The sequence below is a fragment of the Halichoerus grypus genome, chromosome 9, assembly GCF_964656455.1.
Source record: "Halichoerus grypus chromosome 9, mHalGry1.hap1.1, whole genome shotgun sequence".
NCBI classification, from domain to species: Eukaryota; Metazoa; Chordata; class Mammalia; order Carnivora; family Phocidae; genus Halichoerus; species Halichoerus grypus.
The window spans coordinates 106,088,684-106,104,736 of record NC_135720.1 but is presented as its reverse complement, the minus strand read 5'-3'; the positions used below and the strand labels follow the sequence as shown (position 1 = coordinate 106,104,736).

The window sequence follows — 16,053 nt, the reverse complement described above, 5'->3', positions numbered from 1 at the left end:
AAATGGGTTCTAGGACCTTGTCTAACACATAGAGATCTCAGCGTAAGGTCCTCTCAGCCTCAACTTCTTTGCCTATGAACTAGGAAGATTTGTCCTGGCCCTCTAACTCCTTACGGTGTAAAATGGGGTGTTACTGAAGAAGTGGGAAAGGTGGAAGAAGCTAAGTGCCATTATCCCTGAAATAATTCAGGGGCGGTTTGGGTTTTTCTGTTTTGCCTTTGGTCATCCCTCCTGCACACTGTCTGCTTCCTACTCTAGGTTTCCTGGGTCCAGCCTGGCCCCTCAAAAGTGGCTGCCCTTCACGGGTTCTCTCCTTTTTCCTTCACACGTTTGCCCCCTTATGCTTGTCTTTCATCAGGATCAAAAGCTGTTGGCCACGTTGTCTCCCCCAACTCTAGGCTCATCTGGCTGCTTTCACACTAATCTCTTTCCCACCTGATTCCTGGTAACCCCATGTCACTCGCTGAGGAAGCAACAAGGAAAACTTGAAACAAAACGAAGTCACCTTCAAGAAGGCTCATTATCCAAGAGGTCTGGGACCGATGGGAAATTGCAGATGGAACCCCCTTTTGGGTGCTGTGGAGGTGGTGGTTTTGCCTCACTGAGAAAGCACTGCTCAATTTATCTCCTAAATGATTCCAAATAATCCCAAAGTGCAGACAGTACAGAAGTAACTTGTTGTGGAATATGCTAGGAAAGGAACCCTGGAGTCAGGCCAGAGAGCCACAGAACGTCCTGAAAGGACTCTTAAAAAAACAGTCAAGTGGTTTCTAAAACAGGCAAATCAAAATAATAAAAACAGGCAAATCAAAATAATAAATAAACAGGCAAATCACAAGAATATAATTACCTAGACAGTTTTTTCTTTCTTTTTTTTTTTAAGATTTTTTTTTTTTTTAAATTTTCTTATTTGAGAGAGCAAGAGAGCACAAGCAGGGGGAGTGGCAGAGGGAGAGGGAGAAGCAGTCTCCCCGCTGAGCAGGGAGCCGGATGCAGGGCTCCATCCCGGGACCCTGAGATCATGACCTGAGCCAAAGGCAGATGCTTAACCGACTGAACCACCCAGGCACCCGGACAGTTTTTTTCTTAAACCAATACACACGGGATAAATGAAAAACATAGCACAAAATGTAAGTCTTCCTATTTCAGGCCCCACTCCCATTTCCCAAAAATAACCCCCATCAACACTTTCTTGTATATACTTCCAAAATTGTTACATACAAATACATCTATAGCCAAAAAACAAAAACCACAAAACAACCAGGGACCAGTCTTTTACACCCTATTCTGTATCTTGCTTTTTCAAATGTAACCAAGTATCTCGGAGTATTATAGCCTGGTTGCAAGCAACAGAAACTGATCTGCTTGGTTGACCAGCATAATGGAGTTTTATAGAAAAGGTAAGGATTGAAGGGAAGATTGAAAAACCACTAGGTTTGAGAAAGACAGGAACAAGGAAACTTCGTAGGTCTTCGTAGGTAGAAATTCTTAAAAGTCTTGCCCCAAACCTCCAATATTTCTTCCATCGTCACCCTGCTCAAGATTCAAAACCCAGAGGGGAGAAGTTTTTTGTTTTTTTAAGATTATTTATTTATTTGAGAGAGAGAGGGAGGGAGAAACAGCTTGAACACGGGGAAGAGCACAGGGAGAGGGAGAGAATCTCCAGCAGGCTCCCCGATGAGTGTGGAGCCCGACGTGGGGCTCAATCCCACGACCCTGAGATCATGACCTGAGCCAAAACCAATAGACAAGTCAGACGTTAAACTGACTGAGCCACCTAGGCGCCCCCACACCCAGAGGAGAGAAGTTTATGGCATCTCATGCCCCCTCCCACTGGAGAGATGGAAGGAGTTGAAAAGATCTTCCAGAGACCCCTTCAACTTATGTATTGGGAGGACAAACATTTAGATTTGATACCCTACTCCACTCCAATAATGTACATGATGAAGGAGAGACCAGTCCACAAGAGAAATGGGATACTGTTAGGAAATGGAAATGGAGATCAGCAGGCCAAAAAATAAATACCATTAAGATTTCAGGACCTGAAAATCTACCTCATTGCATATAATTGCATTGTCTTCCATAATTTATTTAATCATGCCCTCGTGATGGACAACTAAAGCAGTCAAGAAAAAAGAAGCCTATGACAACAGGCTAAAAGAATAAGATTCTCGGGGCACCTGGGTGGTTCAGGCAGTTAAGCATCCGACTCTTGGTTTCGGCTCAGGTCATGATCTCAGGGTGGTAAGATCAAGCCTGTGTGGGGCTCTGCGCTCAGCGGAGAGTCTGCTTAAGATTCTCTGCCTCTCCCTTGGGGCGCCTGGGTGGCTCAGTCATTAAGCGTCTGCCTTCGGCTCAGGTCATGATCCCGGGGTCCTGGGATCGAGCCCCGCGTCGGGCTCCCTGCTTGGCGGGAAGCCTGCTTCTCCCTCTCCCACTCCCCCTGCTTGTGTTCCCTCTCTTGCTATGTCTCTCTCTGTCAAATAAATAAAAATATTTAAAAAAAAAAAAAAAAAAAGATTCTCTGCCTCTCCCTCTCTCTAAAATAAATAAAATCTTTAAAAAAAAAAAAAAAGAGGGGCACCTGGGTGCCTCAGTCGGTTGAGCATTTGACTCTTGATTTCAGCCCAGGTCATGATTGCAGGGTTGTGGGATTGAGCCCCGTGTGGGGCTCGGCCCTCAGTGCAGAGTCAGCTTGTTCTTCTCCCTCTGCTCCGCCCCCTGCTCTTGCACACGCACTTTCTCTCTCTCTAAAATAAATAAATAAAGGGCGCCTGGGTGGCTCAGTTGGTTAAGCGACTGCCTTCGGCTCAGGTCATGATCCTGGAGTCCCGGGATCGAGTCCCGCATCAGGCTCCCTGCTCAGCAGGGAGTCTGCTTCTCCCTCTGACCCTCCCCGCTCTCATGTGCTCTCTCTCATTCTCTCTCTCTCAAATAAATAAATAAAATCTTAAAAATAAATAAATTAAATAAATAAATAAAATCTTAAAAAAAAAATTCTTGAGGCTGTAAACGACCATTCCTCATTCTCACTCACTATCCTCACTTTGAAATAAAAAGTCTTGTATCTTGCCTAGTGCTGGAGCATATGGTCAATGCTCAGTAAACAACATGTATTCAGTTAGTGAATAATTTGGGATTGAAGAGGTCCCGATGTCTTTTCCTCTGGATCTTTGTAGAATGATGGCTTGGGCACTGAGAATAAGTACTCTCCTAGCACCATCTGCTGGCATTGGAAAACCTTTCCTGCATCATGGGCTCCAAGTCTCTTTCGGCCAGTATTGTTAATAGCCCTGAAATTCTCGAAAAAAAAAAAAAAATAGCCCTGAAATTCCTCCTCTTAATACCTTCAGTACCGCAGAACTTACCTTTTATCTGTACAGAGATACAGTTACAAAATAGTGACTTATTTTTGTTCCTTGTTTACTAAGAAATGTTTTACACTTTGGTGATCCTTGTTTTTGCCTTTTTACAAAGTCAGACACATGTGAGACACTGAGTGAGTGAGAAGGAGCCTCACACCAGTCTTTGACTCCAAAGACTGTTGTCCTTTGGCGTTTATTCATCAGGTAATGAGCTCTGTGTATGGCACTATCTTTCTGGTTGGACTAGTTACATAGCACATACCGATATGATGCTTTGAGCTTATTTTTAAAAGCCCCTGTAGGTGCCCACTATTGTGAAGACAAAGAAGTGTGAGATAAGTTCCCTGCCTTCGGAGCACCCAATCTAATCAGGGAAGCAGTAAGTCAAACAGTACAGGATAAAGTCTGTGGTGATGCCTGTAAGTGCCCAGTGCCGAGTAATGACACTGGAATACATCCTGTGCTATATATATATATATATATATATATATATGGCACTAGACATCCAAAGCCTGGAGACATTTTTGTTTGTCACATCTGGGGTGGGGGTGTTACTGGCATGTAGTTGGTAGAAGCCTAGGATGATGCTAAACATCACGATGCACAGGACGGCCCCCCATAATAAAGAATTATCTGGCCCCGAAAAGCCAATAGTGCTGCGATTGAGAAACCTGTGCTAGACCTTTAGCAACTGCCATGGGGGAGGCAGGCATGCTCCCTGCCCTCCTAGTATCATGAAGAAATGTTAAAAATATAATAATACTGTGTTGAAGGAATTCAAAGAAAGGAAAGACTACTCTAGAGTCTTGTTAAAGTACAATCCATAGACCTGAAACAGGGCATCACTTCGAAGCATGCTAAAAAAGCGGAGTATCAACCCCCACCCCCACCCCCCACTGAATGAAAATCTGCATTTTTAACAAGACCCTCAGGGGACTACTATGCGTATTAGTGCTGGAGACAGCGCTGCACTGCAGGTTTCCAGAAAACAGGACGTGGGTTATTTCTCATTGTTTTAAGAAGCAGGAAAGAAGGAAGCAAATTCCAGGTGGTGAGAGCTGTAGGAGGGAAGATTCTGAGATGACGGGGAATTTCTGGTTTTCGATCCAGCACTAATAACTAACATAGTGTTGCCTTCTTACAGTCAGACATTGTGCTTTATACGAAATATTCCACATAAAACTCGTAACACTATTGGGCAGGTCCATTTTAGGGGTAAAGCAAACCAAGGTACAGGGTTAAATCACTTGCTCCGGGACCCACTGACCGAGCCGCGCTGATGGCATCGAAGCTGCATTCTCTCCCACCCGAAGTCCTCCACAAACACCTCCACCCACACGGGAGAGCCAAGGTCGAGGCCCCAGCTCTCTCCACCCAGCGAAAAGCCAGTCACGCCAGCCAGTCTTCTCCCCGCACTCGCGCCGCGGAAGGGAAGCCGGAGGAGCGGCGCGCCCTCCACACCGGAAGTCGTAGGTGCAACGTGGGAAGCGTCTTCATAAGCCCCGCCACCGGCGTTAAACGAATATGGCGTAAAGGAAGGGGGCGGGATTTTGAGAATGACGCAGACCCACAAGTGCTTGGAAGCAGTGCGAAGAACGTTCTGTGCATTGGCAGGAATCTGTGTTAGCGAGACCGCAGCCGTTCACTGCAGCTCGCTGGGCGCTGGCTGTCGGGGAGGTACACCGGGAGCTAGACGACACATCTCTATGGTCAAGTAAACATAGAGCGGGCCTCTCTGCCCCCACGTGGTGGGCCTGCGCATGAGCAGTAGCCGCAGCTGCGGAAACATGGCGGAGGAAGAGTGAGTGCTTGGGCTTTGACTCTCTGGAGTGGGGTCTTGAGCATCTGGTGCCATCCACAGTGTGTATTCCTCAGCGGCGGGAAATAGGCTACTTGTGGACTGAAGGAAGAGACTAGAAAAGACTCCAAGTTACAGAGGGTGGGATGAGGAGGAGGGAGCCAGCCGTAGGGTTCGGGCTGACGGTCAGACGGAGGGAGCCGCCGTCAAGTTCGGGTTACCCCGAGCGGCGAAGAGCGAGTTTCTGGCGGCGGGTTGAAGAGTGCCAGACTCGGGTTCGCTCAGCCTGACTTAAGTATTGCTCCTGCCGATGGGACTGCACCCGTCCCAACCCCACGGAGTTTTACTAGAATCACGTAGCTGCTAGTGTCTTTAAAAGGCTGTGGCAGTAAACGCTCCATGGAGGCATACGAGGGCCAGTGGCCAAGGGGTTCATGACTTCTTACCGCTTTAGGAAAGGGTGAATGTTACGGGGTCCATTTTGAGGACTGGAGTCAGAAACCACAGGTTTCAGGGAAGTCTTTCTTTAGGAATTTGAAGAGAGATGTTTCTCAGGCCCAGAGATGGACTAGAAATTCATTGAGATTTGTTTTTTAAACATATAGCTGATTGCACTTCTCTCTATCAGGCAAAGAAAAAAGATCCCATTGGTTCCAGAAAATCTCCTGAAAAAGAGGAAGGCTTATCAGGCCCTTAAAGCCACTCAAGCAAAGCAGGCACTTTTGGACAAGAGGGAGGTAATGATGGGGAACCAAGAGAAGGGAATTAGAATGTGTATTTGGTGAGTTATATCTAACGTGTTGAACTAGATTTGGTATTGACAGTCCTTTCCCCATAGATTCTAACAGGTATACGGTTCATGTCTTCCTTTAACAGGTATTTATAAAACACTTTCTGCAGGTAAAATACTGGAGTGGAGTTTGTTAAGGAAAAAGTGGAGTAGAGATTGTACTATTTATTTAGGTTCATACCAAGTGATTTGATAGACCAAACATGCTTGTGTACCTGGAAGAATACATATATATATTTTTTTAACATGCCAGACAATTTTTGCTATTTGCTAAACGTTTTTGGAAAATACATTATTTTGGAGTCAGGAAAATGAAACAAGCTCATGCTTATTCTGTACTTTATGATGCTTAACCCAATGTTAGGTTCCATAAACGTGTTAGTAAATGTTGACTAACAGCATGGAAACTAACTTGTTTATTCATCAGAGGCTTTTCCTAGTGGTTTCTGAGTTTTCACAACTCCACCTTTACTTGGGTGTCTCATTTTTCCCTTATATAGGAGATGTGCTTCCGTTTGCGGAACACAGTGGGAAATACACTCAGTTGATAGTAACTAATGAATTACTATTGTAGAAATAAAAAATAGAGGCACAAAATGGTGACAACGGTCTGCCTTCTCTGTAGCAGAAGAAAGGAAAACAGCTCAAGTTCAAGCGACTGGAATGGTTTCTACATGACTCCTGGCGGCAGCAACGTGACAGGGTGCGCCTCAGACGACTAGAAGTGAAACCTCGTGGCCTGGAAGTGCCAGATAAACATTCCTTGGCCTTTGTTGTCCGCATCCAAAGGTGGGGAGCTTGCCAGATTCCATAGGCTGGAGCAGACTATTGATTCAGCTTTAGACCCTTTCTAGGGAGATGAACTACAATAGGCTTTAAGCCACTAAGGCAAGTTGTGCTGGGAATTCAGGGTTGAGCACAACATAGTTTTCTTTTTTCTTTTTTTTTTTTTTTAAGATTTTATTTATTTATTTGACACAGAGAGACACAGTGAGAGAGGGAACACAAGCAGGAGGAGTGGGAGAGGGAGAAGCAGGCTTCCCGCCGAGCAGGGAGCCCGATGCGGGGCTCGATCCCAGGACCCTGGGATCATGACCTGAGCCGAAGGCAGACGCTTAACGACTGAGCCACCCAGGCGCCCCTCAAGGAGTCTGTCTAGGAACTGAACCAAGGTCAAGTAGATGGAGCATATTCAGTGCTGGAGAGAGTTCATAAAGCTTTTTCCTCATTTAGTTGTACTTTACCCGGTCTGTCTGCAGATACAGCCGCCTCTTCCTATTTCCTGTAGCCAGTCACCCAAACCAGAAACCTGTGGGCTTTAAATATTTTTGAGCCCTCATTATTAACCTTCCTACCACTTCCCGTAATTTCTTTCCTGGACTAGCGCGTTAGCTTCCTAACTGGATTTCCCTGCCTTTGGTGTCACACTTTCAGATCTGTCCTATATGCTCTTCTCAGTGATTGTCAGAAAGAAAGCGGATTGTGTCTCCTTTACCTAAAATCTTTTGGGCTTACTGCCCACAGAAGCAAGTGCAGCTTCTTTTGCTTGATATGCACAGCCCCGCACACACACTTCCCCCCCAACACACACACACAGAATCAGGGCCCATGTCTGTGTTCCTGTAGCCGTCAGGCATTGCTCCACGTCGTGTGAGAGTGATCTGTGTGCATACAGCTGCCGCCTGCTGACCTGACACCGTCCGTGTCTTGCGCTCTGGAAGCCTTGTAGTGGCAGACATTTCATAGGTGCTTGCTGGACTGACATAAAGTGGATAAAACCTGACTTCCTCTGCTGTTCATTTCAGGATTAATGGGGTGAGTTCACTGGTGCAGAGGACCATTGCAAGGCTTCGCCTGAAGAAGATTTTCAGTGGTGTCTTTTTCAGAGTGACCCCCCAGACCATAAAAACGCTGCGTGTAGTGGAACCTTACGTGACCTGGGGGTGAGTAAGGTTTGTGTGTGTGTGGATTCACATTAGATTGTATTTGAGCACGGTGAGAACATTAGGATGCACAGGGTGCTATTCTCCAAGGTAACGAGCTTGTGTTGCTGTGTGTTGAAGAAACATTTTGTTGTGACCACAGTCAGCAGAAATCAGCTGCCAGCCGTGGAACCCTGGAGCACGGGGCAGGTGGAGCAGGAGGTATCCATGCTGCTGCTCATGCTCACGTACCACGAACAGTACCCCAAAGGGCTCGCTCGCTCGCAAGCTGAGGCTGAGTAAGGGGTAGAAGAGAAATTAATTCTCAGAGTCCTGAAGCAGAGCTAGGGGCTGTGCTTGTGTAAGAGGAGTGTTCCTTCAAACGGGAAAACCCAGCAGAGGCCGGGATTTAATTTCAGACTCTGGCACCATCTTGGGTAGAGGGTCATATAAGGCCAGAGTCCTGAACTGTAAACCAGCCCTTGTTTTATTTTTGCCTGGGAAAGTAAAATTCTTTTTTGCATGGTGAATGTTTATAGCTGTACATTTTAATTTCTAATTACATAGGGCCACTCTGGTTTTCTACCCCCTTCTTCACTTGTGTACTTCCAAGCATCCCGGCTGCAGTGTGATTGGTAGGAGATTCCTTGGTGGGAAGAAGGGGTAGTGGGAGAATCTCTCCTCAGGCAGGCTGCAGGACTGAGTGGCCAGCGTCATGCAGTGTGCCAGGCGCTGATAAGGCTGTACCTCATTCGGTCTCACATAGATTTCCAAATCTGAAGTCTGTCCGGGAGCTCATCTTGAAACGTGGACAAGCCAAGGTCAAGAATAAAACCATCCCTTTGACGGACAACACAGTGATTGAGGAGCACCTGGGTGAGTGTTGCCGCTTAGGGGTCAGTTGGGGCAGAAAGCAAGGATCTCTGGTGGTCTTGATGTGGGATCTAGGTCGTATTCTTCTTCTTGGGGTCCCAAAACCTACCAGAGTGCCCAGCTCTGGCATGTAAGAGCCTCATAGTTTATACTGGGCCAAATGTTGAATGAAGGAATCTGTACCCTTACGTTTCCCAGGGAAGTATGGTGTTATTTGCTTGGAAGACCTCATTCATGAAATCGCCTTTCCGGGGAAGAATTTCCAGGAGATCTCTGCGTTCTTACGTCCTTTCCATCTCTCAGTGGCCCGTCATGCTACCAAGAATAGAGTGGGCTTCCTCAAGGAAGTGGGCTTACCTGGCTATCGAGGGGAACGCATCAATCAGCTCATTCGGCAGCTGAATTAAACCCAGGTGAGGCTGGAAACTGCCCTGGGGCTGACTTTTGATGGGCCATGCCTTGCCATTCATTTTGCATTTATCAGTATCTAAGAGTAACTCTGGCATTGGGGGGAGAGGGGAGATGGGTAGCTACAGGTCTAACAGAAATGTGCTTAGGACAGTGAATGCCTGCTTAGGACATGGGGCTATGTGTATTCCAATAGTTACAGGCTAGAAAATGTTGAGTAGCAAAAAAATCCATAGTGCTGTGGTCATTTACCTAGAAATGGGGAGAGAATGTTAAAAACCAACTTCAAAAAGGACGTGAAGATCTAAACCATCTATTTGTTGAAAGTATCTTAACTTTTTGAAATTGCTTATTGTTATTACTCTGAAGTGCTACCTTTCATTAAACTTCTATTAATGAAGTTTTTCTTCCTCAGAATATCTGAAAGCACAGCGCATTGGTGGCATGTGTTTTGTCTTTTGAAATGGTTACCGGTATCTTCAAAGAAGATTATTTTCTGTTGTATCTTCAGAAACTAGAGAGAGGGTCAAGGAAAAGATGATGATGCTCCTGGCAAGCACTTGTCATCACAGCCCAGTTCCAAGGGAAAGTTCCAGTGTGTTTTCCACATTGGCTGCCCCTACCACCTCTGAAGTCAGCGGAGGACTCCTGCCACGGAAGAGGGGGTCCTGCTGTGTCGCATCGTCTATCTTGGGGTTTAAAGTTGGTGAACGAATACCCAAGCATGAATACAAGACAGCAGTGGACCAGGCTCAGGGACGTACTTGAACCTGGGGGTTCCAGGGGCCTTGTTTTGGAAGGAACTTGAAATATAATTACAAAGAAGAGCACAAAAACAGTGCTCAGTTGTCTCTGCTGTGAGTCCATGTTCTCACTCTTCAGTGACAGCTTTGCAAGTTCTCAGACTTGGCTGGCGCTGATGTGTATCTGGTGGCTTCCTTAGCCTAGCCTGCAATTGGCTTAGTCCTTTTCTTTAGCTCGGGATCTTAACTTACTCTTGGGTCTGTGAGAAGGGAAGGACCCTTTTCCCAGGAAAATACACTCAAATTTTTGCTTGGAAGTTTCTATGTTCATAGGCTTTTCTTAGGGACTCATGTACCTTATGTGAGGAAGTCCTGCACTACCTGGATTGGTCACCTGGGCCCTGACCTTGTTAGTCTCCTCTGGTCCCTTATCCTTTGGAAGACCAAAGTTTACCAAGATAGCTTTTTCCCTTGGAGCCAATTGGGTGTTTCCTGTTAGGAACAGAGTGGTAGATTCCTGAGTCCCCTGTACCATCTGGGAAATGCCCACCGTTCATTTCTGCTGGGCTTCAGGATGGGATGTTCTTGGTTTGGCATGGGTGAAATTAGTACTGTTAGGTCTTTTTAGGCTCCATGAAGGCTTAAATGGACCCTCTCCTCGCATAGTCTATCCTCCGAAAGTATTGCTGTCTACCCCACTGGTAACAATGTTAGTAGACCAACACTGGGGCTTCCAGGGACCTGAGACCTAAAAAGGGATCTGATCCTGCTTGTGTTTATCATCTGTGTCCCTCCTAGGTGGGCCTTCCTCTGCTCCTGTCACTATGTTGCCTCAGTTGCCATCTGAGTAGTTGGTGAGGATGTGCCAGGTACAGGTTAAGACTTGAAAACATGCTTAACCGTTGTGCACCCTGGTCCCTTAAGCTCAGCTCTGCAGCACTTCTGGCTCGTGGGGCCCTCAAACATAGCTGTGAGGTCGAGTTAGAAGTAGAACAATGCCTTACAACGTGCCAGGTTGTGAGGTAATTAATTAGGTTGGTTGGCTTAAAAGTTCACCTGCCAGGAATAGATGTTAGAGCTTACACTTAAACTTTAAAACATTGTGAAATCAAATTACTTGAAAATGACGTATCAGAAAGCCATGGGAAAAGAGCATTTGTGAGTGCCTAACTAAGCCCAGGGTTTCTATTGGAGATCTGTTTTATACTAAATACAGGAATAATGTTCCCATTCTTGCTTGCAGAATGGGGCTATCTAGGCTAACCTGGGTGCCTAACTCAACACAGTTGTTCAAAGGATTAAGCAAAAGAACAGTTTTTAACTTAGAATTTAATGGAAATAAATAAGTTATAAAAATTAATGTTCTGCTTTATCGTGTATTATGGTGCACCATTCCCTAAACAAGTTGTGGACTTACCATTTCTGGGAAAAACGAGTTCTTATCGTATGATCTGTAGATGTGTATTTATGTGAATTGTTCATGGCCATCAATGTATATTCCTGTCAACACATACCATATGTATGTGGAAAACAGAAACCTCAGTTTCAGGAAGCAAGAGTAGGGGCAGTGAGCCACGTGGCCTATTTAAAGAGACAAACTTAAGGGGCGCCTGGGTGGCTTAGTTGGTTAAGCGACTGCCTTCGGCTCAGGTCATGATCCTGGGGTCCTGGGATCGAGCCCCACATCAGGCTCTCTGCTCCACGGGAAGCCTGCTTCTCCCTCTCCCACTCCCCCTGCTTGTGTTCCCCCTCACGCTGTCTCCCTCTCTCTCTCTCTGTCAATTAAATAAATAAAAATCTTTTTTAAAAAAATAGAGACAAACTTAAAGTGGTTGTAGGAGCTTTTCCTCTGTTCTAAAACTTAAAGCCTGACCCAACTAGTTCCCAGAGATTTTGTTGTTGGCTTTTTTAATGCTTTGGGATTTTCCTGGTTTAATGTGACTCTGAAGCCATTCTGGGGCCCAGTGTAATCATCAAACCGTGTATGATTAGCTGTTGATCTGGAGAGTGGCTAAAATCAACACCACTTGGACCCCAAATTCATTTCCACAACCACCAGAATAAGCTGAACCCGGGAGATAAACACGTTCTCATACATTACTAACGAAATTGTTCCCAGTGGGTTGGACCCCGTTAGTGTGTCCTCAGTAGTATTTTGAAAACGAAAACACATTGAATCTCAGTAAAGGATGAGGTTTGTCAAATACCTATAAGGACTGAAACAGGATTAGAAAAAACATTTTTTTAATGAGGACTATGGTCCAGAAATACGGATACAAGATAACCCTGACGACGCTCCCAGGAGGCTTAAGTCCAGCTGAGACCCGTCGGGGCAAATGCACAAAAGATGAATAACGGTGGCCAGTATCCGGGGTGCGAGCTGATGCAGGACACAGTCAGGCCTTCCAGGTCTAAGAGGCAAAGGACCTCGAGCCTCAGGAACCCACTCCGTGCCATCAGGAAGGCGCAGTTCCTGCCTCCGCCGCGCAGGGCCCCTCCACGCGGTTCTTCCAACGGTACCCGAGGGTCGGCGGCATCTGGGGCCCCGGTTCTAGGGCGGCGGCGCGGGGGCCTCTGCCGATCCCGCGGCCTCCCAGGGCTTGGGCCTCGGCGGGAGCCGGGACGCCGTGGGTTCGCTGTGGGTCGCCGCGATGTGGCGCCTCTCCACGCCCGGGAGCTCCCGGCCCTGCTGGACCAGCTGCAAGAGCTGCGCCAGGCTCACCGAGGCGGGGGCTGAGGGCGCGGGCGCGGGGTCCGGGCCCGAGCAGCTCCGACCGCCGGGCCGCTCCATGCCGGGCGGCTCAGCCTGACCCGCGTGCGGAGTAAACGCTTCCGGGTGGGGTGGGTGCAACCACCGTCGGAGGGAATGAAGGGGGGTTCGTAGAGCATACCAAGCCGGCCCAGACAGGGGGGAGCACTTGAGAACCACGACCAGCTTCACGCAGAAACGCTTCACACACACGGCAAACAGCCCGCACCAGAGTCTAACGTGCAATGCTTGAGAAGGAACTGGAAGGCTTGCGCAGCACAGGCCGTGCATGCGGACACGCTGGTGCAGGCAAAAGGACCCAATTTGGCACACATGCATAGGCACCAAGTACAAAACTCTTTTCTTCTTGTTAAGATTTATTTGTAAGAGAGAGTGAGCGAAAAAGAGAAAGAGCACGAGCAGGGGGAGGGACAGAAGGAGAGGGAGAAGCAGACTCCCCGCTGAGCAGGGAGCCCCAAGCGGGCCTCCATCCAGGGACTCTGGGTCATGACCTGAGCCAAAGCCCAAGGCAGATGCTTAACCGACTGAGCCCCCAGGCGCCCCTTCTTTTCTTTCTAAAGTAATCTTTTGGGGGGGCACCTGGGGGGCTCAGTGGGTCAAGCGACGGCCTTTGGCTCAGGTCATGATCCCGGGGTCCTGGGTCGGGCTCTCTGCTCAGTGGGGGAGTCTGCTTCTCCCTCTGCCTCTGGCGCTCTCCCTGCTTGTGTTCTCTCTCTCTCTCTAATAAATATAATCTTTTTAAAAAAATTTTTTTTAAATAAAGTCATCTGGGGAGGGGGGAGGGAGGATGGGTTAGCACGGTGATGGGTATTAAGGAGGGCAGTATTGCATGGAGCACTGGGTGTTATACGAAAACAATGGATCATGGATTACCCCATCAAAAACTAATGATGTAGGGGCGCCTGGGTGGCTCAGTCGTTAAGCATCTGCCTTCAGCTCAGATCATGATTCCAGGGTCCTGGGATCAAGTCCGGCATCGGGCTCCCTGCTCCGCGGGAAGCCTGCTTCTCCCTCTCCCACTTCCCCTGCTTGTGTTCCCTCTCTCATTGTGTCTCTCTCTGTCATAAATAAATAAAATCTTAAAAAAAAAAACAAAACTGGAGAGTCATCTCTTAAAAAAAAAAACTAATGATGTAGTGTATGGTGAGTAACATAACAATAAAATTGAAAAAATAAATAAATAAAGTCATCTCTTGGGGCTCGAACTCACGACCCCTGAGATCAAAAGTCACATGCCCCACCGACTGAGCCAGCCAGGCACCCCGGGTACATACCTATTTTCACACCAGGCAGAAGTGCACACCTACAGGGACACATGCAGCTGTGGAGAGATTGCCCGTGGCCTCAGGAGAACCGAGAATAAGCGGCAGCACCGCAGAGCCTCGCCGTTCCCTCCCCATCTCCTGCCAAGGAGACTCTCTTCCTGGTGTTCACGGAGGGGATGAGAAAAGAGGAAGGCAGGCCAGAGGTGCCACAGTCCTTCTGGCTGCTCACAAAGTCAGTGCCCGTAATTGTCAGGTTTCTAAGTTTATGAAAAGTTCGCCTCATCTGGCAAACACTGCCTTCACCATGTAATCGAAGTCTAATTACTGTTAACAGAACGAGCTGGCCACCTGTGTCTCGGGAGGTGCGGCCGGGAAGGGCTCTGTGGAGGGAGGAACACTACAGCCTTCAGTATTCCTGCCCAGAAGGTGCAGTCTGAATCTAGTCCTGTGGAAATGAACAGACCAAGCAAAGTGAGAGACATTCTGCAAATGACTGGCCTGGACGCTTTATAAATGCCAGTGTCATAGATGTCTTGGGATGCCCACAAAGACGGTTATGGTAATTCTGATCAGATGGGTGACTATGTGGACTCTCTTCTGTGGCCCCTCCAGGTCCTCTCTCCACCCTTATCCACCCAGCTTCCTGCACCCTGGCATCCACAGACGTCGCAATGGGCTCCCTTAACCTCTGGCTTTGGGGTCTGGCTAGTGGGGACCCCAGCAGAAGAAAGAAGGAGAAGGAGGTCAGTGTATTTATTCCTCAGTTTCCCTCCCTCCACGATTCCCACTGGCGGCAGTGTCCCTCCAGAAGCTCTCTGGCTTTGGGGCCCTGCCATTGATCCTTCCCCTCACCCCTTCAGGCCTGTTACCAGTTTCAGGTACCGCATGATCACTTGGGACATCCGGACATCCCTTCACCCTGCCACACCTCTATAAATAGTCCCTTTATTAAATTCTCCTCAAATTTCCCAATATACACGTGTCCTCTGTTTCCTGTCCGTACTCACCAATAACGGAATGGGCCCCAGGAACAGCCTCAGGCAGAATACTGAGATCAGACTGATCATAAACCCAGAGAGTGCAGGGGAAGCCTCCTTGCCGAGGGGGCAATGCACCCAGGTAATCCACTGCGTGCAGAGGTATCGCCATTACCCAAATTCTCACTGGGGGTGGAAGGGGTGAAGTGGAGAACACTTCGTTGTTGCGGTAGGGAGATGGCAGGCGAAATGGCTGTGGTTCATATGGCTGAGGACTGGCACCAGGATGTCATCGTAGGCTTGCCAAGTGGCAGTGCTAAGTGTTCAGCCCTTTAGGGTAGCATAAGAGTATGCTAACACTAGGGCACTGATGGGGAAGGGGTGGGACTCTGAGATGAGACGGGGACGTTTGGGCAGACATGTAGTGCCTCTGTTTCCCTGGACAGCGGCTTCAGGACTCTCTCCACCTCCAGTCTTCCCTGGCTCTTCTCAAATTAGATCCCAGAACAGCCTGGGCAAAGAAGTACGAGGCCCACGCTGAGAGCAGAAGGCCCAGACAGAAGGAATTACAGACCTTGCTGAACTGCCTTGGCAGGAGCCACAGCAGTATGTGCGGGAATGGGTTCTCAGGGAAATAGACCCAGGAGAGTGGAATGTAAGGCTCCGTTTGGCCAAACTCAAGGCCATGGATGCTCATCCAGGATTTGGGATTTAATGTGTTGGCTCGAGCACCTGGGAGAGGCATTAATAGTCTGTGAGGTTGGTTAATTAAAGCCTGGACTTAATGGTAGCCTACAGTTAGTAAACTTGACATGCCAGAATTTCTCTGGCATACTGTAGAGGAAGGAATCCAAAATCTCAGAAAGGTGGGAATGCTGGATTAGATTCATTATGTGCAACCTGATTAGCCATCCCTCAGCACATATTTTAAGGGGGTCTAGAAAACCCTCCCTTCGCCAAAGCATTCAGAAATGCTTTGGTGAGGGGTGCCTGGCTGGTTCAGTCAGTAGAGCATGCAACTCTTGTGCTCAGCGTCGAGAGTTTGAGCCCCACGTTGGGCGTAGAGTGAAGAAGGAGAAGGAGAAGGGGAAGAAGGGGAAGAGGAAGAAGAGGAAGAAGAAATGCATCGGTGAGAGCCACGC

The 16,053-nt window shown here is 47.9% G+C and overlaps 1 protein-coding gene across 3 annotated transcripts; it reads left to right on the top strand.

Annotated features, from left to right (window-relative positions):
* Positions 1–4,917: 4,917 nt before the first annotated feature.
* RPL7L1 (ribosomal protein L7 like 1) lies at positions 4,918–11,259 on the top strand. Of its 3 annotated transcripts, none has more exons than XM_078055311.1 (7): positions 4,918–5,166; positions 5,792–5,900; positions 6,582–6,742; positions 7,759–7,896; positions 8,642–8,751; positions 8,947–9,161; positions 9,572–11,259. In XM_078055311.1, exons 1-6 carry the CDS (start codon positions 5,126–5,128, stop codon positions 9,153–9,155), a joined length of 768 nt encoding a protein of 255 aa, XP_077911437.1. In that variant the 5' UTR covers positions 4,918–5,125; the 3' UTR covers positions 9,156–9,161; positions 9,572–11,259. The 3 variants fall into 3 exon arrangements, with proteins under 3 accessions (XP_077911437.1, XP_077911436.1, XP_035957643.2); XM_078055310.1 differs by having other exon boundaries at positions 4,920–5,166; positions 6,579–6,742; positions 9,668–11,259; XM_036101750.2 differs by having other exon boundaries at positions 4,921–5,166; positions 6,579–6,742.
* Positions 11,260–16,053: the final 4,794 nt, after the last annotated feature.